The sequence below is a fragment of the Xiphias gladius genome, chromosome 5 (genome assembly GCF_016859285.1).
Source record: "Xiphias gladius isolate SHS-SW01 ecotype Sanya breed wild chromosome 5, ASM1685928v1, whole genome shotgun sequence".
Lineage (NCBI taxonomy): Eukaryota > Metazoa > Chordata > Actinopteri > Istiophoriformes > Xiphiidae > Xiphias > Xiphias gladius.
This window is the reverse complement of record NC_053404.1, coordinates 10,606,822-10,634,010: the sequence shown is the minus strand read 5'-3', so window position 1 is coordinate 10,634,010 and position 27,189 is coordinate 10,606,822. Positions and strand designations below refer to the sequence as shown.

General features: G+C 37.4%; 1 protein-coding gene across 1 annotated transcript in view; it reads right to left on the bottom strand.

Annotated features, from left to right (window-relative positions):
- cntnap2a (contactin associated protein 2a) overlaps nucleotides 1–27,189 on the bottom strand; it is a 324,180-nt gene that overhangs the window by 124,167 nt on the left and 172,824 nt on the right. The window contains exons 7-10 of the mRNA XM_040127346.1: nucleotides 26,626–26,810; nucleotides 22,391–22,534; nucleotides 21,040–21,301; nucleotides 4,647–4,796 (exon numbers count right to left, since the gene is read on the bottom strand). Coding sequence (XP_039983280.1) covers nucleotides 4,647–4,796; nucleotides 21,040–21,301; nucleotides 22,391–22,534; nucleotides 26,626–26,810 — 741 coding nt within the window. The remainder of the gene's footprint in view (nucleotides 1–4,646; nucleotides 4,797–21,039; nucleotides 21,302–22,390; nucleotides 22,535–26,625; nucleotides 26,811–27,189) is intronic.

Below are 27,189 nucleotides of genomic sequence, written 5' to 3'. Positions count from 1 at the left end.
AATGCACATAATGCAGTGACCAAATAAACCAAATAGAGTCTAAGCAGCACTTTATTTAAAATATTCTATAGTTTTATAGTTTATTTTAAATCATCAAAAAGGTTTTGCCTCATGGCATACTGTAGATTGTAATGGAAAAGCAATGTTTAAGACTGTCAAACAATATAAGACTGTCATTTATTCATGCTCATAAAATAAATGAGAGAAAAAAAATTTCATCATTGCCAAAATGATGAAAAAGAAGAAATGAGCTAAGAAATGCTGTAGTACTGTTTGCAACAACTCAGCAGAGTTAGAAATTGGTTAGGATGATTGCAAAACTGATAAGGAAATGCTGCACACTCACACTTTTTGTCCACAATTATGAAACACCAGCATGCTTCATTGTGGAACATCCCATTGACTACTCTCTCATTAGTATATCCATTTTTCTTCTGTTCCTTTACAGAAAAGAGCATGACTTCGTGGCCTTGTGTATGTGGTGTGTGTGTGTGTGTGTGTGTGTGTTTGTGTGAGTGTCCATCTGTTTTCCCTCTTGAGTAATTCAATTTGTGAATGCTTCGTGTCAGTCACTTACTAATTTCTCTAAGCGCAACGTCAGGAGAGAGAAATTACGCCCCGTAAAATAGACTTTGGGTTTAGGAGACTGCCTTTAAAAACAGACGCTTGAAGGATAGAGGGGTGGAGATGAGAGGAGAAGAGAGGAGATGAGGAGAGGCAAAGGAAGGGATCAACTCAGTTAAAGAGGGTAAGAGGGAAAAGAGGAGGAAGGAGAGGATGGGGGCCAAAAAAGAAGGACAGAACATAAACTGGGAAACTGGAGGGAATGAAAGAAATAGGGGAGAGAGGAAAAGTTGAGAAAAGAAAACAGAAGAGAAGAATAGATTTAAGAAACAGGGCAGAGTTGAGGCTGAGGACAGAGGCACAAAGCCTAGCCTTTTCCTTCCTCTGACATCTAAATTATAATATCCTGTAACTCTGTGACCTTGGGTTTAGGCAGTGCCACTTGAATTTTAATGCCACAGAATCAGAAAAGGTAGGGCAGTTATATCTAAAGTACATTCTTAACTCACCTACCATATCGCTTGTCACTTCAGTGCCACTGAAGTCAAAGAAAACAGTTCTCAAGAAATAAGTAATTCCAGTTTATGAATAACATAACTAAAAATGGACATGTGAAATGTCACTGCAACATCTGAGTTTTTTTCTTTTTAATAAAACTAGTACTAGGGAATTATTATAAAACCATTTTTGGGAATGGTACTTGAGCTGCATAATGTCCCATCATAGTCATCAAAATACATTGAAGATAACCACTTATACAAATTAGGCAATTTATTAAGTTAATTAAAGTGTTAATTAGCAAATATTTTTTATGTCAACATGCTTGTCTTCATATAACACATCGATGTTATTAATATTATCTAAAAACATTATGGCTCTGCTATATTTAAAACATTAGTTTTCCTTAATTAAAAAGAGTATTAATTACTTAATAAAATCTAATAGATCAACTGCTGCAGGGAGGGATCCTGTATTTTAAGTACTGTTTCAAGTTTTGGTCACACAATGTCTTAATTTGGGCATGATCATCACTGGTCGGACAAACAAACAGTAACTGGATGGTCTTTATTTTTGTTTTTTTGAGCCAGGCAGTCAGACAACATAGCCAGCCTCTGGCTAATTGTTTACCATGTTTCACATTTAATGGAGACGAAGTGTCAGGACACTAAAAGTAATCATGTCCCGCCAGTGATATTCTGTCCATTTTAAAAGGTGTGATTACTGCTACTTTACCCACATGCATATGCACACTCACTCACTTTCTGTTTGATTAAACACAAACCAATAATTATCTAACATAATGCCTCAAAGTCATCAACCTTTGTTTGTGTGTGTGTGTGTGTGTGTGTGTGTGTGTGTGTGTGCGTGTGTGATGTGTTTGTTTGAAAGCCTTAAAAGGAAAATTACCTGTTTCAAAGCTGCACTAAACCTTTTTCACTCTGACCATATTATACTTTAAGTTTCAAGCAAAACATGTTCAGACTTTGTGTAATCCATACTGTAAGTATATTCCTGCATATGTGTGGCAGTCAAGCTTCAGCATGACACTGATTAGTACTAATTTAGTTTAATGTGGCAATTGGCTATACTTAATAAACACTTAGTCACAGAGGGGAAAAACATAAAATGAATAAAATAGAATGAGACAGATAGTCAACCCTCTTTCCTCTGACATCCAAGTTAGGTTTCTACAGTAGCACCCTAAAGTAGTACATGGGACAGCTAACTAGCAGTTCCCAGTTCCTAAATTCCTTTTTCATGCGGAGCAAATACCATAATACAGTATGTTCACTACATGCACCACAATGAGATGAAGAGAAGACAACCTAAAGTAAGACAGAAATGACAGTTGACATATTCCTATTGTATTATCAAAATGAGTCTACATAGAGCTGCATCCTTTTAATACAGTCTAATTACAACGTAGTAGCAGTACTACTTTGTTTACTAATGCATGTGGGCTTGGGTTTCAGACCATTCAGTCAAAAACACTCATACGCTCTGTTCATACAAGTTCACAGATACGGAAACTAACACTAAACCACCTACATACAGATTCAGAGGCCCATCATTCTAAATCTGTAATAATGGGGAGGCAAGGCACTGAATAACAAAAAAAAAAAAAAAAAATCCATTTCATGAAAATGGAGGACTGATCAGTATGCTGTATCAATCTGTTTTCCATTTAACTAAACAAGTAAAACAAAGTTCAGTTTTCAGACACTTAAGAACAACCTATTAGTGCTAAAAACAACCTGCACATACTGTACCTTTCCCATGAAAGAAATCTTAAAGAGTCTTGATTAACAATGAACTGGTAGAAATAATTCCAAAAATGTCTTCCTACAACTTCTCCCCTATTCTGGGAAGTGGTGGCCTAATATCACTTCGTACTCCTTGCCATAGTAATAATCAGCAGTTTTGTATCTCCTGCAGCCTAACTTGTGTTTACAACCAGGTTCCCTGTTCCGCAGCATTCATTATGTCATGTAAAATTAACGTGTAAAACCCCAGTCACAGTTGCTGCCACACACTACCTCTGTTAGTAGGGAAAACCTTCTGAAAGAACATAGTTTTATTTTTCTGCATTGTAGAGATGCATGTACTGTATGTGTGGGGGATTATGTGTGAGGGAGTATATATGTGTTTATGCATATGCAAACAAATGAAAGTCACCATGTGCAAGATTTGTTTTTTAGTATGAGACAGGCACAAAACCTATGCATATAGTACACATACTGTACATACAAATATCTGAATTATGTGTTTTACGTGCTGAAGTACAGGTACTGCCTTTGTGGTTTTATATTTCACTGTCACCCTGTTACCCTCTAAACATATAACTTTCACTTCCTTTTTCTCTCTCAAGCCTTGGTAGCACTCATTAACCTGCTAACTTTGTTATTTCCCAGCCAAAAACTTTGTTTCTCTTCATGTCATTCCTTGTTTCTGCTTTATCTTCTTCACTATGTTTTATCTGTCTTCTCTTCCATTCCACTCTTCCCTTTTCTCTCTTTATATCCGTCTCCTTTCCCCTCTCTAAGGGGTAAAGAAATTACAGAAATCCTCTCCTCTGAGCCACTATTGATTCCGAACTCAGCTTACCAAAATCAATAAATCAACAATTTGATTAAAATAGAGACTAGAGGGTGAGAAAGAGGAGAGGAGAGAAGAGGAGAGGAGAGAGAAACCAAGAAAATGAAAGACAAAGAAGAAAAAGATAAAAAGTTGGGGTTAAAGAGAGATAAGAGATAATGAAAGATAAAGTATTAGTATTAAATTATTCTCCCATTAGCATATCAAGGCCTCACAAACATTGATTTCATAAATAAAAAGTACAGAGTCACCATCGGCTTAAGGGGGATTCACTCAACAGCAGCAAGGAGTAAATTAAGATTGACAACAGAATAACACAATCCGGATGCGTGTGTGAGGTGTTCTGATCTTTATTGACTGGCCTGGGGAAAAGGTTTTGCTTGATGGAGAAGATTGTGCTTGAATAGAGAGAGAGATATGGACAGAGGCCGGATGGAGCTATCAGACTACAGCCCAGACTATTTCTCTCAGTAACTGTAATTTCATTGGTGCACACACACCCAAGACACACACACACACACACACACACACACACACACACACACACACACACACACACACACACACACACACACACACACACACGCTCACACACGCACACACACGCACACACAAGCACACACACACACACACACACATTCTATTACACATTCTATAAAAATACAGACAAAAATATTCTATACACACTAATTAAAATTAAATTAAAACAACACTGTAAGATAAAATTGGGGATGCATTACAATATTTCATGGAATTCATGAGAAAGAAAAACCAGACTCACTGAAACAAACACTGTCCCATTTTCATAATGTCCTTACAGTACCTCCTTACATACAGTACAGTGAACATTTTACAGTATATTATAATCCCTGGCCTCCCAGATTGGCACTGGAGAGCAATGTGATGGGCTGACAATGTATGGGGACAAAATGAGGGGTGTGTTGTTCTTGTCAGAACTGAGGTGATGGTTTTGGGCTGATCCTTACCTCCCAAGTGATAGGTTCCACCTGTGGTGATGGTGAGAGGTGAAGTGGAGCGCACAGCAGTCGCCTCGTCGCCATTTATTGTCAACTTGGCAAAGTTCTCCTTGGCAACCAAACGTATCGCATGCCATTGTCCGTCATTAAGGCTTGAACCTGGAGGGTAGAGATATAAATGTCTTCAGAAAACACACAAGTTTAAATTAAGAATCCTTAGTTTGTGCAAGATTTTAGGTGACTGATTTCTTGCAACAGAATTCCCAATGAGACTACAATAATTTGAACTGACTGACTGTAAAAAAATAATTTCAATCAACATCAATTAAAAATACAATACCACGTTCTTTCATTTATTTGTGAACTTTACATTGATTAAAAAGTACTGACCGTAGTGGCTGACTTGTACCTTAACAAAAATTCAAGACAGGTGTCTTTTACCAATCTCCTATTACCAAGTTAACTGTGGTACAGACAATTATAGAATATCAAGGGACTGACTAGGATTTGAGGAAAATATGACCGCATGACTCATCATGAGGTATGTGGGTGGTCAAACTAGGAAATAAAATTTATTTCTGTAATAAATCTCTCTCTCTGTTTGCCTTTTGCCTTCTACTTTGTCATACTGCTGTTTTTTTCTCCACAATGATTGCACTCCTGTGTTTTCTCCCTCTCTTATTCCTCCATTTCAGCTGCCTGATGAGTATGGCTTCAGACAGAGGTAAAACATTAGCTAGGGATAATCTACCCACCTTTAAAACATTTCCTCACATACTACACATATTTTCATATGTATATCAATGCCCAAAGTTCCTTTTTGCCTTCTCTTTGGTTCTCTCACTCCTACTTTATCTCTCTCCCTGTCCTAGCCAAGTGCAGCTTTCAGTCTCAAGGCCTCTGTGTCTCAACTCCATTAACTCTCAGACAACCCTCTTTGCATCTGAGTACCAGAGTGCATGTGAGTGTGTTCTCTATCTATGCATTCAAACTTTGAGCACTCTGTGCAAGTGTGTGCAAGCCTGAAACGTGGTGTGATGTCTGAATATGTCATTGTAGTGTGTGTGTTTTGTGTTTTTCTTTTATCTCTCTTCCGTTGTAGCTGTGCTCCATTTAATATGAGTGATGTTTTGGAGAGGGACATTACTACTGGATCCAAGAGAGAAGCCAGCTAACTCTCATCACCCTCTCCTCTATACATCATCTCTTACTGACACCAATCTCTATTCATCCTTCCCTCCCTGCCTCCTTCTCTGTCCCTGATTCTTTCATCTCTGTGTCTTTATTTCCTTTTCTTTATTTCTGCATTTCACTCATGGCCATCTGCTGCAGTGACCATCTTTTTCAATTGGGCTCAGCTCACTGCTTCACTGATTATAATACACTGATAGTTAGGACATTGTAGTGAAGTTCAAGGCATGGCCACATGCAAATCAGTCTTGGCAGATCGCATAAACTCATGGATCTGCATGCAAGTCAATACATACAGTGGGGTCGAAAAGTTTGAGACCACTTACCCATTCAGGAATGACGAATGGGAAAATGGTCTCAGACTTTTCGACCCCACTGTTTTTGCCTTAGCATGCTGCATGTGTCAATATATTTGACCCGTGTCTGCAAGTCAGGAGAGTGTGCAAGCTTCTGCTAGTGCATTTGCTATGTGTCTGGCAGTTTCCGTGTGTTTTCACCGTCTACAAGGCACACTTTTGAGTTGTTTATTTCCTCCCGGAATGCATCTGGACACTGTGGCTTTCATGTCAGCATCATGTGTGTGTGTGTGTTTGTGTGTGAAACTAAGAGCCAAGATGGCAACCTGCTGAGGGGTGTGAACGCTGTGGCCTTGTTCAGGGCTATGCTGGTTAAATACACACACACATGCAACACACACATACACACACTACAAACGTGAATGTCATTAAGCATAACAAATATCCGGGAGTTCTTTCAGCAAGAAAGAAAATACAATGATAATGTTTAACACTGCATTTTAGTTGTACTTGAGGAGTCATGAACTGAAAAGTACTAACAAAAAAAAAAATAAGAGGAAATTGTCAGCTTGGTCTTGATGACAAAAAAAAAGTTAGATCTGGTAGAAAGTGACCTTGATGTGCTCCTTCACTGACAATCAAATTTCTGACTATGTATTGGTTTGATATAATCACTATCAAGCTCTCTGCTCCACCCCTTCCCTCTAAATAACCTTTTGAATGTAATAATGTGAAATAGATGCTGTGTAACCTTGTGCCCCCTCATCTGTTTTACATAACCTGCAATAGCTTTGAATTATAAGCTTATCAGTGATAGCAGTGTTATTAAATCTTCACGCTCATTGCAGCACTCACTCAAAAACAGACACAAGAGCCTGCTGAAACACACAAACATAACTTGGTGCAGTCTGTCTCTCTTTTTCTGTCACACATGCCAAACACACATGCTTAAATTGCACACATGCCAGCTGTCTGCTACAGATAAAACAGCACAGATAACGAACAAAAGTAAAAGGAGGAGGAAGAGAATTGTTCAGATTTGATGAGATAAGGCTGTTTCAAGGCTTGCTTTGGGTTTGTCATTCATATGATTGAGCCTGATAATAAGATGATGGGCTGACCAGCCACTTTGCTCTATTTTTTTTTTTTTTTGATTGAATTAAAAATTAAGACATTGCGCTGTGGTTTCACTCGCATGAGCTCTCCTTGAATATCTGAAAAAGTCACCAAACTATGGCATGAATGTCGTCAGTACTGCAAAATAACACATTAGAACAACTGAAAAGTTGAAGATGATTTCACATGATAAATAATGAAATGTGGAACAAAGTATATCATTTTAGAATTTTAGAATGACATTTGACCCAGATATTCTCATGACATTTTGGCACTTCTCATTTGTCTCTTTCTCACTTTCTGGAAGGAAAAACAACTTTTCAGGCTACACAAAACATTCTTTTCCCCAATTCCCTCCAAGGCTTTAAAAATAAGAAACTGGTTACATTTGGAAGTGTTTTTATTAATACGGATAATACACACATCTTCAAGTTGAGTGTATAGCCACTGACCAGCTGCATAAACATGGTACCAACTGCATAAACAAGATAAACAATGATGATTATTAGAAATTATGTTTTTTTTCTGTTGTGTCAGTGGGGGCCATTTTGGAAAAAAAACCCAGCTTGTATAAACAGCTGTGGGCATCGCATCAGTCTACCTTCCTAAATATGGTCAGGGACAGCCTTCTTGTGTCTACTCTGCATGAGACAAATTATAAGAGGGCGTTATCTGAGGTTTTACAATGCTGGTATTGCTGTTCTGTCTGTCTGGGACATGGACTCAAGGAGAGAGCGTAGGAACTGACCAGGGTTTACAGACAAGCGGCAAGACTAGGAAGGATATGTGGGATGAGCTAAGAGCTTTGAGAGAAATGGTGGTGGAGTAGAGGGTGGATCTCAGGAATACCAAAGCTGAACTTCAAACCCAGAGAGATAAAGTGGCTGCTCTTGAGAACGAGAACACAAGTTAAAAATCACTTAAAGGACCAGGATGTAGGATTTAGTGGCATCTAGTGCTGAGATTGCTGATTGCAACTAACTGAATACCTCTGCCCTCACCCCTCCCGTGTCGGAGAACCTTCGGTGTTCTTAAGGTAACGTAAAAATGATAGAGGCCTGCTCTAGAGCCAGTGTTTGGTTTGTCTGTTCTGGGTTACTGTAGAAACATGTTGGTGCAACATGGTGGGCTCCGCGGAGGGGCACCCACTCACTATGTAGATATGAAGGGCTCATTCTAAGCTAACAAAAACACGACGATTCTTTGTTTCAGGTGATCATATGCTGATGAAAACAAAATTATGAACATTATATTCAATTTTTTGCCAATAGATCCCCCTAAATCCTACACACTGGTCCTTTAAATACTTTTTAAAAATTGCTTAGGAGCTCATTGGTTGAGTACTGTTCAAAATTATCATGCATACTTGAAACTGTCTGGTAGGAATTTAGTCACAATCCAGTAAACAGAAAATCACCAGTCAAAGAAAAATTCATGTATTATTATTGCCAATTTAAAATCAAATATTTCAAAAATTCAAACCAAAACACTTATAACTAGATTGTCCATCTGTTTTAAAAGAGCTGAACCCTATTACAACTTACTTCTTACGAAAAAGAAAACAATAACAATCCAGAAATGTATTTTTATGAAGATGTTGTGGAATGCTACTTTAGACAGCTTTACTTCAAAGACGTTCATCCTCAGCCTGTGTGATATTTCAGTGATGAGCTCCAGACTGACAGCAATCGAAAACAAGGTGACAGCAATTACAGTGGAGCTGGAAAGGGCTAAGACTGAACAGCAGTTCCAGAAGAAAAAAAGTGGAGGAGGGTGAGAGACTGATTATTGGTATATATACAGAAATCACAGACTTGGTCAATTTAAAATTATTGGCTCTCATGCTTGTATTCCAAGCAACAGAACTGGCAGCCCTGGTTTCCAGAGTGACAAGCAGCAAGAAGGAGGTGCAGAAGCAGAGGAAGGAAGTGACAAGTCACAGGGAAGAGCTTGATGTTTCTCAGACTGAACTACAGTTCACCAAGAACAAACTAGATGAGATCCAGAAGACAATTGCAGGTATTGTGATTAGAGACCAGAAATACATACATACATACATATTTTAACTAGAGACAACCTACTTTAAAACAATAAAATTCTAAATATACAGCTGATTTTTTTCTTGGGTTTTTCTTGAAAAAATATGCTATTGTTGCAATCTTAAAAAAAAAGGATTCAAAATTTTCCATCAAATTCTCGTGGTTAAAATTTTTCATCCTGTGTTAACATACTCTATGAAGTTGACTTTCTCTGCTGGTTTAACTACTTCAGGAAAGATAGGACCATTCAATACTGAACCTCCATTTGTCTACAGTAGAGTCCTCACAAATATTGGTGGGGCTTACAACCCAACTACAGGTAGTGTATGTATTACCACAAGCATCATAGTGTTACCTGGGAGATGGAAAGAGCTGAGCTCTCCGATTCTTTACAACTTGCAATTATCTTCACAGGACCTTTAAAAGGAGTCTAGTACTTCAGATTCACTGCCTTCAACAACAAAAATGGAGAGTAGATGGCAGTGAATTTATACCGTAATAGTAAGAGATTTTTGCCTAATTCTGAGGTAGCTAATGGTCATAGTTTTTATTGCAAATGCATTAATTCTACAGCTGGAACAGGGAAGTGTGGTCTATATGCGTCTCCAAAAAAACTGTGGTCTTTATGATGATGCTAGCTCCTTGAACACCTTCAGTGGTTTCCTCTTGTATCCTCTTTGACTTTAAGATATAGTTTGATATCATCAGTAAGGTCTTAAACAATCATTGTAATGATACCCTAAAATGTATCAAATGTACACACTTTTGAATTTGAATTTGTTTATGAAAATGTTAATTTTTTGCACTTTCCAGTTGTCTATTCATCCATACTTTGTGACTTTCTGTACTGTCCTTGATTTCCACAAATTGAACAAATCATATATATACAGTCCTGGTTGAAATTATTGGCACCCCTGAATTTTAAGTAAAGAAGATGTAGAAGATTTAGAAGATCTTCAGTAATAAATCCAAATTAACCAATTTTGAATAATCAGAATATTTAATAAAATGTCCAAAGTTACTGAATAACAACAACAACAATAAAAATGGTTTCATATAGTGAAATAAAAAATACAGACATAAAATGTAGCGCTTCAGGCTGACCTGGAGCAATCTGGAGTGGTGGTTTCAGTCCCATACCATACACTGCACACTAAACCAAGTAGGGCTCTATGGACAAAGGCCTAGGAGGACATCACTATTGAAAAAAGGAACAAAAGGCAAGACTAATTTTTGCAAAAACATTCATAGATAAGACACAGTCTTTCTGGGATAAAATTCTACGGATAGATGAAACCAAAGTAGAGCTCTTTGGGAATGCAGTGCATCAATTTGTTTATAGGCGACAAAATGAAGCCCATAAGAAAAAGAACACCCTCCCTACAGTAAAACATGGTGGAGGCTGTATTATGCTGTGTGGCTGCTTTGCTGCTTCTGGTACTGGAGGCAATTAATGTATCAAAGGAATGATGAAATCAGAAGATTACCAAGGCATTTTATAGCAAAATGTGTTACTCAGTGTCAGAAAACTAGATTTCTGACACAGCAGGACAACGACCCAAAGCACACATCCAGCAGCTCAAATTAATTTTTGAAAAGGAAAAGCTGGACCTAAATCCCATTGAAAAATTTTAGAGAGAACTGAAATCTGCCTTTGCAAAAAGGAAGGAACTTAAAAGCGCTTGAAAACATAGCAATGTAAGCGGGGCAGAAACTACCCCCAGACAGGTGCAATAAGCTGTTAGATGGCTACAAGAAATGTTTAGTCTGTCATTGTTGCCAAAGTTCTGCAACCAAATATTAGTGAAGGGTTCCAATAATTGTGTCTGGGGTACATTTCATGTTTGTATTATTTTACTATTATGCAAGTTTTGTTTTTATAATTTTTCTTGTTCAGTTTCCTTGGACATTTTATTAAAATATTTTGATTATACAAAATTGACTAATTGGCATCTATTTCTGAAGATATTCTACATTCTGTACTTAAAATTCAGCGGTGTCAATAATTTCTACCAGGACCGTACACAGAGGTAAGAAGTTGACTTTTGTATGCTGCTATTACTGATTAAATAAACTAATGTGCATGATAATCAGTGACCAATACAGTAATGTTCTTAACTTTGTTCCTAATGTTTTGTTGCTCTGTTTATTCAGTACTGAAATATCAGGCTTGAAGGTTGATTGAAAAGTCTATAGCTATTAAGATTAACAATGAGCACTAAGATGTGCAAATCTCCAAAAATTATGAAAACTCTAATCAACAAGCTGAAATGGAGTACATTCTTTAGGAGTAGGCCTCAACAACCGTCCACTGATAGAGCTAATGTTTAATCATATGGGTTATTTAGCTCATTATACAGTATGTTGTTGTATAAAGTCTATGGCCTTAATCCAGGTTACCCAATTACTTACTTGCATAAAATGTGGATTAATTTGAATATATACTAAAAACACTACAAGACACAGCATATTTACTCTATGTGTCACATTTTCACACAGATATATATATAAATGGATCTTCTTTGCCAAACGTATACCAGTCGATGAAGTACATAAGACAATTAACTTGAGGTATTCACTGGTGTATTAAAGACAGAATGGAATGGGAATAATAATTGAAAAAGCTATGAAATTCAGTTAGTTTCCCATCAGCACATGAACCTTTAGAGTCTCTCATAGTTCCCTAATTACAGATAGGTATATAGGTATAGGTATAGTATCAGGGCTAGAGATTAAAGATTATAGTGAGCTGCAGGACCAATGAGAAAATGACAGCATGATTCCCACATAAAAAGCAAAATGTTATATATACACACATACACACACACATATATATATACATATATATTTAGGTATATTGTAAGTATTATAAAACAAAAATGTCATGTGGTTGGACAACACCATGCTTTTGAAAAAAATGTCTGTGAGGGCCAGAACATGCGATCAGTCTAAATTAATTAAATTTTTTGTAATGACAAAAGCAAGAGACTGTACTACAAGGTATCACATAGGCACCCCAGTTGCGTTTATGTGCATGTACATGGAAGGGAGAGATGACTGTCTGTGGGGACATACTTTTTTTGTATTAGTCAACATCAGGATGAATCTGGACAATGTCATGGGGCTTTAAAAAAATTAATTAAACATAGCCACTTCCACTTAAAATGTCTTTGCGAGTCTCTGCACCCATGCAAAAACACACAGACATTACCATGGTAAGATCAACTATGAATTTAACACATAACATACTTCAAATAGGGAAGTTAAGGTGTACCAAAACAGTGAATTTCTAAGTGTACGAACACAGTAAAGTCCTTCAAGTGTAACGGGACCTGATCTCATAAATAAACTGATTAAAATTTAGGTGAAGGAAAACCAGTTTATCTGATACATGTACAGTAGCTGCTGGAGACCTCTACTTAAGCAAGTTTCCCTTTACTCGCACTGTTACTTTCACTGTTGTGGTTGAGTCAGACTGGGACACGGGCTCAGGTAGAGAATAAAAGTGTAAAATAAAATCTCGTAAAGCATAAAGGGTTTGAGCTAATGCACAGACAAGTTGGCAGACTGCCATCCCTGACATCTGGGCTGTGTTGAAGGAGTGGAAAAAAAATGGTAATAGAACAGAGAGTGGAGCTGAGTGTTACCAAGACTCAACTTCAGTGCCAGAGACAGAGTGGCTAATGTTCAGACTGAGAAGACAGGCAAATAAACTGTTGCAACTAATGATCTAGCTGTCTTTACATTGAGTTTTTCACTTCTACAGACATCCATGTCATAGTGGGTGGATGTGAATTGCATTTACCTTGTTTCATTGACTTATCTGGCACTGTGACAGGTTTAAAAGTAGCTGGGTATCTACAAAGTCAGACCTTTGTGTTAAGCAGTGGTCTAACTCAGTATGCCTGTGGTAAATAGACAGCTATGTTTCGCATTATTACTAAGTAAGTTAAGCACTAGACAGAATTATATTTTAGGTTCATACTAGTATCACTTAAGAGATATGCATTCTGCTACAGGTGTTAAACAGAATAACTGAGATAATGGCATGTAATGGATCTGGATAATTTTTACATTCATAAATAGCTATTTGCTACTGATAATTTCTAATTTGATTAGAAATTATTGGTATAGGCTATTGGTATCACATAGTTAGAAAAGCTAGACCCAGAAAGCCAACATCCCAGATTCAAGTCCAAGTGATATCCTAATGGTTTGAAGGACATTTGCTTGTGTGTTACGTGCATGTGTATTTGTATCTATTTGTGTATATGTGCCCATGTGTAGGTGCGCAGGTATTGTATTTTCTATTGATTATAGCTATACACAATAGCATCAGACTAATCAAGGAAAGCAAGGAAAAGCAAGAGTAAACTGAAATAAATAAATACATAAATAAAAATGAGTTGTACAAAATAAAGCAAGTGATAATAAATCAGGAGGACATGTCAGTTTCAAGAGTACACAAGGACACAGATGGAGCAACACTCAAATTGAGTTCATTATTGTTGCAGTAAATTAAACTGCTCTTTTTGCTGAGTATGCAGCAATTTAATAATAAATTAAAGTTGCTGTAGCTTTTAAAATATCTAATCCCTATAAATTATAAAACAAAAAGTGGGAGACAAAGATATATTTTACAGGATATTAACCAAACCCAGTGAGATAGTGACTATTTAATAAACTACTTAATACATCACAAAATGGTAACATTGGCTCAGTTAATGATGAGTCCCCCTGATAAAATGGAAAATGGGTATGGAGTTATTGCAGTACACAGGTGAATGCTAATAACAATCTATGAAGTAGAAACTAATTACATAGGTATCAGAAAGTAATAAACAACAATTATAATGTTATCGCATCATGCATGGGCAAGAAACACTGTCTATGGCTAGGAATGCCAATTTTAAGCAATATCTTTAATTGATAGTTGACCACATTACCAAACAATAGTTGGTTAATCTATGAAATACATCTATCAACAATCTATGAAATAGTGGGGTTTTTTTCATAATAAAGCCATGTAACTGTTAACCAATGGTCTGCACTGTGTTCACCACAAAATCAGAGTAAATTAGGAATTTAAAGAACAGATTAAGTAAACACCAAGTTAGTTGAATTATAAATTAAACCACACAAATTAATAAATTCATTTAAAATAGCAGAATTTCCATTCCCGTCTCTAACTACTCAACGATTGGCCAGTTAGAATCCAAAGTATTAAACATAGCAAATAATACTGCACAACTTTCAGGCCTTATTGGAGAACATCAATGCCAAACCATTGGCATGAGCATCAGCTAGCTAGCTAAAGCGGACAGCTGCCAGAAAACAACTCAGTGGAATTTTCAGAACTCTTTGCTGCAGTGCTTATCTGCCACAGTGAACACAGAAAGCCAAGCTGCGACTTATTTCTTCATCGGTTGGCAAGCAGGTGCAATTGTTTTTTTTTTTTTTAAATTTGTGCGGCCCTTACGGTTGGTAAGCAAATGCATGTGTAAGTCTATCTTGTTAAAAGGTATGAGGCAGAGCCTAGTGGCACAACTGGGTACTACAGCACATCATAGTATTTGTCTTCTGCATTTTCTGTTAATATATTTTTTATCAATTAAATTATCAATTGAAATTAATCGATAATCGATTAATGATTGGAATCCCTATTTATGGCTGCTGGAGTGTTTTTTTTCCTGTGTCATCTCGTTGGAGAACATGTTAAGAATATCACACAGTGCAACAAACCCATGTGAAACTGCAAAGTGAGGATATTATTTCTATAACATTATCTTTCTGCTCCTCTTTATGCTTACTTTCCTTTATCCTCCCATCTCATTTGTCTTAGTTAATGCTCCTCTATTCTACTTTCCTTTTCCTATTATTTTTCTCCTCTCTTCTCCTCTCCTCTCCTCTCCTCTCCTTCCTCCTGTTTCCCCCTGTTTCTAATCTGTATTCTCAGTATTCTCAGATCTTGTATGTACAGTATAAATGAATTTTGTCTGCTATACATTTATGGGGCCCTCTGGCATTCATAAATTTATCCTCTACCATCGCCTCCAATCCTAAATATTTGGTACTCTAAGGTAGTTTGAAGAGCTTTTCACGTCTTCACTGATGGCAATATGCCAACCACACAAAGCCTGAGAATACAACATATTAAGCCTCGCCTGCGTACACACACACACACACACACACACACACACACACACACACACACACACACACACACACACACACACACACACACACACACACACACACACACACACACACACACATAAATGCACACAGGCACACTCAGGGGGAATGAAACAATATAACATTATAATCGGGGGTGGCTATAGTGTGTTTTTTTACCCTCAAATCTGTGCATCAGGCCTTTCCATTATTTTAATGCATTATGCTTCCTATTTGGACCTCTAGAAGTAACCTTGTGTGTGTGATAGTAATTCTGCATCTCCAAGGAACTGATGTTATTACTTCTAGCTGAGTTAATGGGTGCGAACACTTGCATGCAACATGGGCACACACACACAGCAAACATAACATAGCATATTTCTACTTTGGGGATGGTTGAATCAAAAAGTTCATGCTGCCTGTGGCTTTGTCCTATTTTGGAATGAGCCTCACCTCTGACTGAGAATGATTTTGTGGGATGACACATTTCCCTGGTGGTATCAAATAGACCAAATATTGATGAAAACAATTAATAAGTGCAACAATTGTGAGGAGCAAGAGAGCAAAGCAGAAGAGAAAGTTACTCTTGCATTACATATACCTGTTTTATAAAACTGTTAGAGAAAGAAAAGACATTAAAAATTCAAAGAATATTTGTGATATGCAAATGATACGAGACATACAATATATACAAGTATTGAAAGGAATTTAAAAAAAGCACTGACAATGTGAAATGTTGGACATGTTGGTACTATTTTACGGGAGTGAACGGTGGCAGCAGTACAATAAATAGGACTGGTGAATAAACTTTATATTTCCAAACAAGCACTTCTAAATTTGCCTCATTTCAATTCTATTTACAATTACCTTGCCTTCTTGTCACTTGTCACTGTCAAAAAGCATGCAAGCAGGTACAGAGAGCTAAATCATACTCTCATCTTTTCTTGAAGCTATAGTAATATATTTAATTCATTGAAAATGATTATCACTATCTCTTTTGTCTTCATGGACAACCAAACATGAGTACAAACAATATCTCCACACTTTGTTGTATGGGAACTGTAAGGAAATTGGATTTCTCAGGCTCTGCAGAAGCACTGGAGACAGTGAGTATTGTTTCCATGGAAACAATGCCGGTGCCCAATAATTTGATAATTAATCAAGAGGGTGATCAGAGGATAGCATCTTCAATACACATACATACGCAAAAACAAAGACCAGCACTCATCAGCTATCTGTATCAAGTACAAAAGGAGACTTTTTCACTGTCTTTGGTTTATTGGATTATTTTGTGGTAGGTAATGTGGAAAACAGGGGTCTGATTTATATTTGGGCACATCAAAACATAGTTTGGCTGTATCTTCATCAAAGCAACACTTTCCAGCCCTAATCTAAGAAAGGTGTTGCATAATTCTAATAAATGAGTGATAAAAGTGGAAGGGAAGAGAAGGGAGTTGGAGAGTTAATGAGTAAGTAAAAGGAAAGTGATTGGAAAATTAGATCAGTGTCCCTGCAGGAATCATAGTTGAGTACCCCCTATTAATGCACACACAACACACACACACACACACACACACACACACACACACACACACACACACACACACACACACACACACACACACACACACACACACACACACACACACACACATTGCTAAGAAGACACCCACAGTCTAATCTAGAGTGGTCTCTCTAAGGCCTCATCTTCCCTTTAGTTTCATCGTCTGTTTCTCTAATCGGGGGAGGAAGTGGATGAATTGACAGAAGTTTTTTCAAAAGAGAGAGAGCAGGTTGTTTCCGCAGGTAACAAACAGCCTGGGCGGGCTACCTGGGTCCCTCTCCCACCAACTGACTTTCACAGCTGCTTCCAATCCATTCATGAAATCCCTCATCTACTCCTGTGTATAAACCCCGCTCAACTCTCAAATGTTGGCCGGATCATTCAGTCACCTCTATTACAGACGCTAAGGCCAACTTCAGGTTCTTGCTCCTCGTGTGTGTGTGTGTGTGTGTGTGTGTGTGTGTGTGTGTGTGTGTGGGACTGTAAGTTTTTTTGACATTTCTTTTTAGGCTTTCACTATCTTTTGTTTTTTGTATAGTTTTGATTGTTTGCTCTTCCTGACTGTCTCTTGTTATTAATAAAAGTATCAAACAAAAATACGTTTTCAGGTCTTATAATTACTAATGTAAGTGATGTTAATTATATAATGTTCATGCTTATCTTCCTCAGTTTGTATGTATCTAGTAGCTTTTGATATAATTGATATTATGTTGGTTGTCCTAGTGGAGAGCTCACATCATGTCTACTGTTTTTCCAAGTTTTTTTTTTATTTCCAGCTTCTTGCTCCATTACCCCTCAATTCTATTTAAGGAAGATCACTGAGCTTGAACTGCACTGCATATCTGTGTGTTTCGACATAAAAATTTACTGTGCATCTGTCTTTTGCTCTGAGTGTGTGTGTTTTTCCTCCCCCTCATGATCTTTAACTTCTAGCTTCCATGTGCTCAGGTAAAAACCTCTAGCCTGCTTCTGTTTCCACTCATGCTCAGCTCCTTCCTCGTTGCCTGTCATCTTCGGAACCATCGCAACTACTCCTGCCCAGTTCCTGCATCCAGTTCATTGTCGATGCCTGTCCTGTATGGAGTACACCAGTGACTCCTCACCTGATCAGATCGCTCTGCTCAATCTCTGCAATCAATCAATCAATCTCATCTACTCCTCAATGACCTCAACTCCCAGATCTCTTAACAATATCACAAGTCATTACAATAAAATCCTTTGTTACCCAACTGCTGTCTCAGTGTTCTTTATTTTGGGTCCAAGACTAGTTAAACCTAACACTCACCCACAGCACAGAGTGAAACAGATGTCTTATTGCTCACCACCTGTGAAATATCCAACACCGATTTGCATTTTTGCCTTGATTTGATCCAACTCCCGAGTTTAAAAACAATCTGGATCTCATTGACTTAGATTTTTGTCTCTAAATAAGGCTCAGTAATTCCATCTCTACAATTTTCAACAAAACAGTGACTCAAACCTTGGTTAATGGGTTAATGGAAACAGTACCAGCAATTCCTTCACTTTAAAGGGAGTCCATTTTTTTTTTTGATCAAACAAAAACCTCAGGAGGGTCAAAAAGGATTGTTATTGGAGGTTCTTTTGTTAAAGTATCAATCTTAAACAAATACAGTTTGTGGTTTTACTTGAAACTAGGTAGGAAATTGTCCAAACATTTGGCTCACCTGTTTTCACATCACATTCACAAAGTGGTAAACATCACAAACTCTTTCAAGCACAGATAACAGCCCAGAACAAAAATAAAAGTCTATATTATTGACAAAGGGTGCCTCCTGGTGAGGTCTCCATTCCGAATGGTTCCTTCCCAGTGTGCTCGAAAAAGTCTTCATGATACACATAGCCCAGTTTAGATCTAACAAAGAGGCATGACTTAAGCTCAACACATTAAAGGACTTTTTTTTTCATATTTCTAATGTTTTAAGATATAACTAATTAAAAAAACCTGATCTATTCTGACATGATCGATGCAAAGGATGTATTGCATTTAATTTTCCCTTTCTTTTAACTGTGCACCCCCGTTGTCTTCTCCTGTATTACCACCTTATGTGATTTACTGTAAGCGATAAATGTACTCTATGTCAGCCCTAGATGGTTGAAAATTAAATGGGTTAAAAGTCGCAAATGAAAAGTTCAAGTAGATTAGGTTTGTATGGTTTTACCTTCCAACAGATGTCTGACTTTATGTCTGAGTAAGCTGTTGCTAAAAGGCTTCATAAACAAATTATCCCCAATGGGAAAAGAAAAAGGATTGTGTAGTCTCTGTAAGAACCTCTCTTTTCTCTCTCTTTCTCTCCTCCTCAGTGTGTGTGCATCTGTATGTCTTTCTCCACTATATTTGTCATTAAAAGTTACTAAGCATTTCATTACAAGTCTACTGAGCTTCCACTGTGTCATTGAGGCCAGAAGCCAGTGTGGCTTTCTTTCTTAGAGATACTAATAACAGAATCAAAGGAGGGAGTGTGTGTTTGTGTGTCTCTGTATTCTAGTAATAGTGATGTAATTGCAGGCTCAAGCCCAATTAGCCTAGAGGGTAACTCTGTAATAATCCTTACCCCTGGGCATAATGGCCTATTAAAGCCGCAGTGGACAGAATAAATGAGTGTGTCTAAGGAATGAGACAGAGAAGGAGAGAGAAAGAAGGAGAGTTAGGAAATATGGGTAAGGGAGAAAGGGGAGGATAAGAGAGGTGGTAGGATAGGAGAGAAAACAATCAAATGCAAATGGCCATTGGAGGCAGTCTTGTTGAAAATAAAGTTTAATTTCAATCTTATTTTTACCTTAATGATGGATGTGTTCAAAATTTGGCTCCATGTACAGCTATTGTTTAACTCAAGTCATAAAACAACCTGTCAAAGGCTCTAGTTACAAATCTTATATACTTTATGCTTTAATTTAATATGCTTTAATTTAAAAGTTATCATAAACATTTTTAGCTATAATGGTCTATTTGTTTACTTTGTTAACGATCAGTCATGTCAGAGGAAGCAGAAAAATAGGATCTCATTGCTACACTTGCAAGCAATCTTTATGTGTTTTACTTGTTGGAAACCCTCCTCTGTCATTGGACTGCTTATTACTGCTGTTCAGCTCAAGACCACATAAATCAAGACCATGTCAAAGAGGACACTATGAGAGGTGAACTAAACCCAGACCAAGAGGAATATAATATCTTAATTGAAACTGTGACCAAAGTCATTTTGATGGGAAAATTTAGTTACTGTACTAATGCTTTAAATGTAAAGATATGACTGTGGAATTATTTGAAAATGTAAGCAAAATACAAATAGATGTACTCCAGATATACACCAATCAGACACAACATTAAAACCATGTCACTAGTCTGTATAACAGAAGAACCTTAGATTTAAAAAATAAAGAAGTATATTTGACTGACTTTGGAAAAGTGTCAAATTGGTTGAAATCAAGAGTAATGACTGAAACACAGTGTAAAGTTAGGTCCGGGCTAAAAATGAGTAAAGTCAGCTTTTCAGCCAACAGAAGTTGTACCTTGTGTATGCATCACTTTTTCAGCAGGGAGTTTCTAACTGTGGACTAAGTAATCTCAAATGGTATCAATCACTCCATACACCAGCCAAATACACACATTCTAGAAGTAAGGTTAGCTTTGGTATCATTTAAACATTCCCATTTTCTCTTTATCTAAACCTTGACCAAACATTGATAGTGTACATGAAATGTCACTGAAAAAATTGTGAATTACTCCATATTTGTGGCAATAACATACTAAGAATGGAATAGAACATACTATAGTGACAGGCATCTTTGACTTGCCCATAATTGTCCTACCATTATATAAATTATTTTGTTTCCATGCAACTTAATACTGACTTTTATGGTTAGAATTGATCAAAGTTGTAATGTAAGTGTCTTGCTCGGTAGCCAAACTTAAGGTTGGAAGATAAAAGTAATGATAAACAAATCAACTTGACAATTAAACTGTGTGATGTGTCTTTATGTGGGTGTATTTGTCAACAACTCACCTGATGATAAGTCTACCTGATTGTTTCTAGTCGCCTTCGACACATTGATATGAACTACAATCTTGCCGTCCTCAAGGGAGATCTCCAGTGTGCCATCATCAAGATTACTGAAGAGTAGGAGTCCATCAGGGTTCCATGTGCGAAACTGGAAACTTACAGATAATGTGTTGTGACTAGCTCGACCTGGCAGCTGCAGGAAGCTGGTGGCATTGAAAAAGACTGGGAAAGTGTGGGTCTCCACACAAGAGAAGGACAGGTTACGCTGTTAAGACAGATTTAGAGAGAGAGAAAAAGAGAGATAATAGGAAGGCATCAGTCGATCTTCAAATAGAAGAGTCACAAACAAAGCTAATCCCTTGAAAGTGGGCTTGTATGTGAACGTGCCTGAATGTTGTAAATATCCTAACATTTTAGAAAAAATCATGCATTTATTCACCAGGCTTTTGTTGCTTTGAATCTAGTGTCTGTATGTCTACCTTCAGATGTTCCTGACGGAAGATAGATTGAAAGACTGTTGATGCTTGTACACATTACAAAAATGTGTCTTTTGATTCATCCTGTCTTTGAAACTAGGGTTGAACAGCAACCTGGGTGATGTTTGTGTGAGGGAGGAAAACAAACACTATTGTGGGATCTAGGCAGTAATTATGATTGCGATTCCTCATCCTTGTAGTTTTAATCAAATCATTAGCAAATGCACAATATTGAGCTGCCTTGCCTATTATACATGATTCCTGATTGCCTCTGTCTGCACATGTGTATATGTGTGTTTTTGAAATTTGAGTGGATCTATTTTGATTAGAAATGAATGGCTGTGTGAGGCAGAGCGACTTAGAGGTTCTAGTTTAATGAACTTGATTAGTGCTGTCAGTTCACCAAAGATTGAAGACGATATACTGGCTGTCCATTATTGAGGAGGAACAGGAGATGGGGAGAGATGAGAGTTCTGAGACTTTATAGTCTATCAAAGACAATTCAGTAACTAATTTTAAGGTTGGCAAAACAGATAATGTGCTGATGTTACATCCAGCAGTCATTCAGAGTGCTGTGCACTTGATGAGGAGAAGAAAGGAATTTAATATACTCCTTATTCTGTTGAGATAGGTTGAAAACAAACAGTGAAATTCTGTTTTTGTAGGTTGATGTGTAATGGCATCCATGATTTCAAAAGGGAGCACAAAGACCAATAGCAAACACATGGACGTGCCACTGATGGGTCAGTGGTAACTGATTAATTATGAATCTGTTCAACTATTTTTGGTGCAGTGAATATTTTCCCCCTCACTCAGGTCAGATACAGAGCTAGTGTGACAATAGTGAGCATGTTCAGTATTCAACATATATCCCTTACAAAGCTGGAGGTATCTAGCTTCTTTCGGCGGGCCAGGTCTGTAATGTTATCTCCATTGTAGTTGATGCTCTCCATACAGCCTTTAAAGTTCTTCCTCCCTCCTCCCAATGGCTTTCCACTGTATGGCATCCCTCCAAAACTTAACTATTGAGAGACAGAGGGCAAAGAGGTAAAAAGAGATGGAAGGTGAAAAAAAGATATTAAGAAGACCTGCCATTTGAAGTCAAATGAACTCTTATGATGATAACAAAATAAGAAGATAAGGGCAGTTTAAGAGAGATCATATTTACATATACTGTATATCAAACATTTTTTAAAAATGTGGTGGCATCAGACCATGCTTATGACAAATACTGTAGCCACCTTTAGGCCTATGTGAATGAATGCACAGATGGATAGACTAGGTCTGATCCATAGTCATTCCTGATTTTATGTAGTATAATGTGTAGACAATTATATTCAGTTTCAAATTAAATCCCAAGGTATTGGGTCAGGGAAAGTTCTTAAAAATAATCAGTCACCTTTTTTTTTTTTTACTAAATACTTGGATATCAGTTTACTATTGATATATATATATATATATATATATATATATATATATATATATATATATGTGTGTATACACAGACCCAATGTGCCTGCTGGAGCAGTGCAGTGCGCTAAAGCATTAAAAGAAGAGGACAGTGGTTTATGGGCAACAGATGCAGTTAGAGGAGGACTGCGGTGAGGAAATTAAGGCTAAACAGGCATCTGGTGGGAAGCACTGAAGGACACAGAACTGTTGAACATGTAAAGTGAGTTTCATATTCTTTTTTTTTTTTGCAGTTGTAGATGTGTTCAGTTCTTTTTTCTTTTAGCACTAAGCTCTGAGGAAAGACAAGATGATGGAGGGTGGTGTGCAATTATCAGTCGCTATGTGTCTGTCTATGTCAGTGTGTGCCTTTGTATGTGTCTGTGGTGACGCTCCAGTAGTCTTAGTAATTACTGCCATGGGGTAGACACAAATGCACTCAGATATTTAGTCTACAAGATGAAATGGGAACAGATGACACACAGTTGTGTACACACACAAACACAGTGACCTTGGCTACTTTGGGGACATTACATGGACTTGCATTCATTTCCTGGAGACTTACCCAAACCATAACCACTACTTTCTTAACCGTAACCATAACCATAACCCACCAACTACCATAACCCTAACCTTAACCACTGACCCAAAAATCAGCTTTTTCCTGGAGACACAGCTTTTGTCTACAATTAACTGGTCTTTATTCTGAAATTTGTCCCCAAAAGTAGTCTATGACAGACAGACAGACAGACACACACGCACACACACACACACACACACACACACACACACACACACACACACACACACACACACACACACACACACACACACACACAAGATGGTGTGTGTGGACTAGATAGAGTACAGTGGTACTCTTTGAATAAAAGCTGGCCACTCTTTCGCTATCTGTAAAGTCAGGCAATAACACTGCCAGGATGCATTCAAGGTTCAGCACAGACACACCACACGCACACACAAAAAACCTCCTGGTTCACCCTGTTGTATAGATTTCCCTGAAGATCCCTTAATTCAACCGCTTCAGTTTAATTGGACTGTGGTTTGTCCTGACCTATTTCTCAGTATCCTACTTAACAATGGAATAGATCAACCATATCAGGAATACCTGGTAAAGGTCATCCAGTCACACACAAACATATCAACACTCAACACTCACAAACACACGCAAGCATATACCAATATATTGATTCACCATACACAGCTGCACATGCATGCACACATTCACATTACACACAAGTGCATTTCATACCCATTATGCATTCCAAAATCAATTGCCTGTTTTAGGCAGCTGAACTCTTTGCATTCCATTACTGACTGACATTAAGTTTGTGAGTTTCATGGATTAGCATTATAGCACAGAGTGAAACCAATATCTAATTTCCTTTGTGGTATCAATGTACTGTACAGACAGAGGAGGCCAAGCTACCACCAGTGATGAGTAGTTGTTTAAAATATAGTTGCAAAAAAAGTAAAGAAACCTGACCTGGTTGGAACACTAACAAAAATCTGAAGTAAATGAACAGTATCACAATGACAGATAACTAATAAGTAATGATAAGACATTGTCTCTCATGGGTTTGAAATAATGGGACAACAATGTTGAGACTACCAGCAGTCTTGGGGGGTTCAGATTGTATCTGAGAATTGCTTACATTAGAATTTATAGTATTCTGTGCTTAACATCAGTACTGCCCAAGGCTCTTAAACCAGAATTCTCACTCAGTTTTCTAGAGGACTGAGGTTCATCTCCATTTTTAAGTTCCATAATACACAACACCTTAAACATTAATGAAAAGAAGGCTGAGAACTACTTCAGGCACACAACTCAAGTACATTGCTACACTCAACATAGCACACTTCTCTCTGCAATAGAGCAGCTATGCGCTGCTCTTTAATGGGTATTACCAAAACCAAAAAAAGAGTCCTCATTCATAAAGTTTTTTTATTGTAAAACCTAAAAATACTGTTGTTTTCAAACAATATCTTTTACTCCTACAAGAGAAAAGACATTAGAGGTGAAGACCAACTGGTTGGTTTTCCTATTGTACGTCTGGTTAAAGCTAGTGTTATATTTTCCAAATCTGCAAGTATGTGAGGGTCTGCTAGGGTCTGAGTGACGTAAATTTTGTCATCAGAGCGTATAAAGGAGGCTCTGTGCGGACGTCCATGTACCCTTCAATTATTAAGGGCACCAACTGTGCATGGACTGCACCAAGTGGACTCCGAGCAGACTAGAAAGTAGTACAAGAAGAACGACTAACTGTCTGCGTTGTCCACAGCTGTCTGTGCTCATCTGCAAGGGAATATGATTGAGGCTTAATTGCACTACATGAATTAAAGAACAGCGCACGATCCTGGCACCTTTCCCTTGGAGCTTATAGTTGGTTATTGTTGTATAGTTGGCTATAGTTGTGCAAATTAATTAATACTCTACATATTTGAAAAACCTAATTTGCCTTTAAATCCAGTACTGCACTACCTGTGTGTTATATCATTTTTCAGTTTACTTTTCCAACTGTTTATTAGTTAATTATACAGTCATTCAAAACAATAAAAATATTTTTAAATCAAAAAAATTAAAATACTGTAAAATAAAACCACATTTTGACTCCCATTTTCACTCCTACAGTATTCACAGTTATGTGCGAGGCCATGCAAGCACATGTCACTCAAATGTAGACATTCAGCAAAAATTAGCTTTGTTGATATGCTGACTATAAAATAGCTAACTCTCCCACATTATCCATGACTCTCTGCATTCACGCAACCCATATGTACAGTAGTTACATTTCAGTCGGAACACGTGGAAATGCAAATATGATTTCATGCCAAAATTAGCCCCGATACTGCCACTTAATCAGCATAAGTGCAGCCTCAGTTGTGACACCCCTCCCACCTTGGCATAAATAGGTTTGTTTGGAAACAGGAAATAAACAGATAGACTTCCACCTGAGGAAAATTGCATAAGGACTGCAGGACAGTAGGGCAAAGTATGTGATACAAGGCTAAATAAATAAACTTGACTTAAATGTTTCCTTATCTAAAGTTAAGTGAAAATTCGATAAACTAAGTGCATGTTCTATCTACCTACTAGACTTGCAGGGTAGTTAGCAGTGAGAAAGTAAGTACACTTCTGTTAAACTAAAATGAATATATTTGATCTTCATACAGTAGCCAGTCACCTATATAACAGGCAGCTGCTCTGGATTGACATTAGGTCACACACCTTTGAGTGTCACTCAGGCAAAGCTGAGGTAACTGAATCAATCAGCTGAAATTTTAGTTATTCACTTCTTCCATGGTCTGCCAGTTCTTTTTTCCTAATTGAACTCACCCATGACTGCCTATCAGTGTATAGCTGTTGAATCATTTGGCACTCAAAGGAGGTTTTGTTGTTAACATAATGTCAAGTTGATATGCGCCATAAAGAAAGACAGGTAATATATATTTAAGTAGCAAACATGCTTTGTACAGTTTTACACATGGCAAATCTCCCTGTCACTTCCTTGTATCTGTGTTTGAACATGAATGTTATCATTTTTTTGGGCTGGGTTAATTTTTAAAATTTAATTCCAAGAAGAGACTACCATTCCCTGTGTTCTTCACATGTCTGTCGATACACTCAGTATCCTTTGCTTCTCACCTCATAGTCCAAATCTAGATGGTCAAACTCTCCATTGGTCCTGAAGTGCTGAGTGTGTCTGTCCAAGGTGAAGTTGACATTACGACGATAGCGTTCAATCACCACTGAGTGCCAGTGATTGTCATCCAGGAGACTGCCAGTGGTCACAGAAGTATGACCCAGGATAGAGCCATACTGGTTACTGCCTGTAAATAACATGTCATAATGTCATAATATTAATTATAAAACACAGGCTTTGGACACTGTAAATTAAGTAACATATATCGACAAGCCAACAATTTATTAAAATGTTGAGTAAAATATGTATGACATTTACATATGTTTTTCCATGCAACACTTGAAAAATGAAAGTGGTTTTAATATTTTGGGTAGCTTAACAAGGACGAATGAACAGAAAAAATGAATATAACCTCACTGGCAGGTATTTGTTGAAATAGCCAGAAGTCAATTCAGTGCTTCATAAAAGGTAACATGACTATACCTATACCTTCTACATGGGTTTCCTAAATTTATTTTGTACAATTACATATACTTATTCACAACTATGAAATGTATGCAAGATTA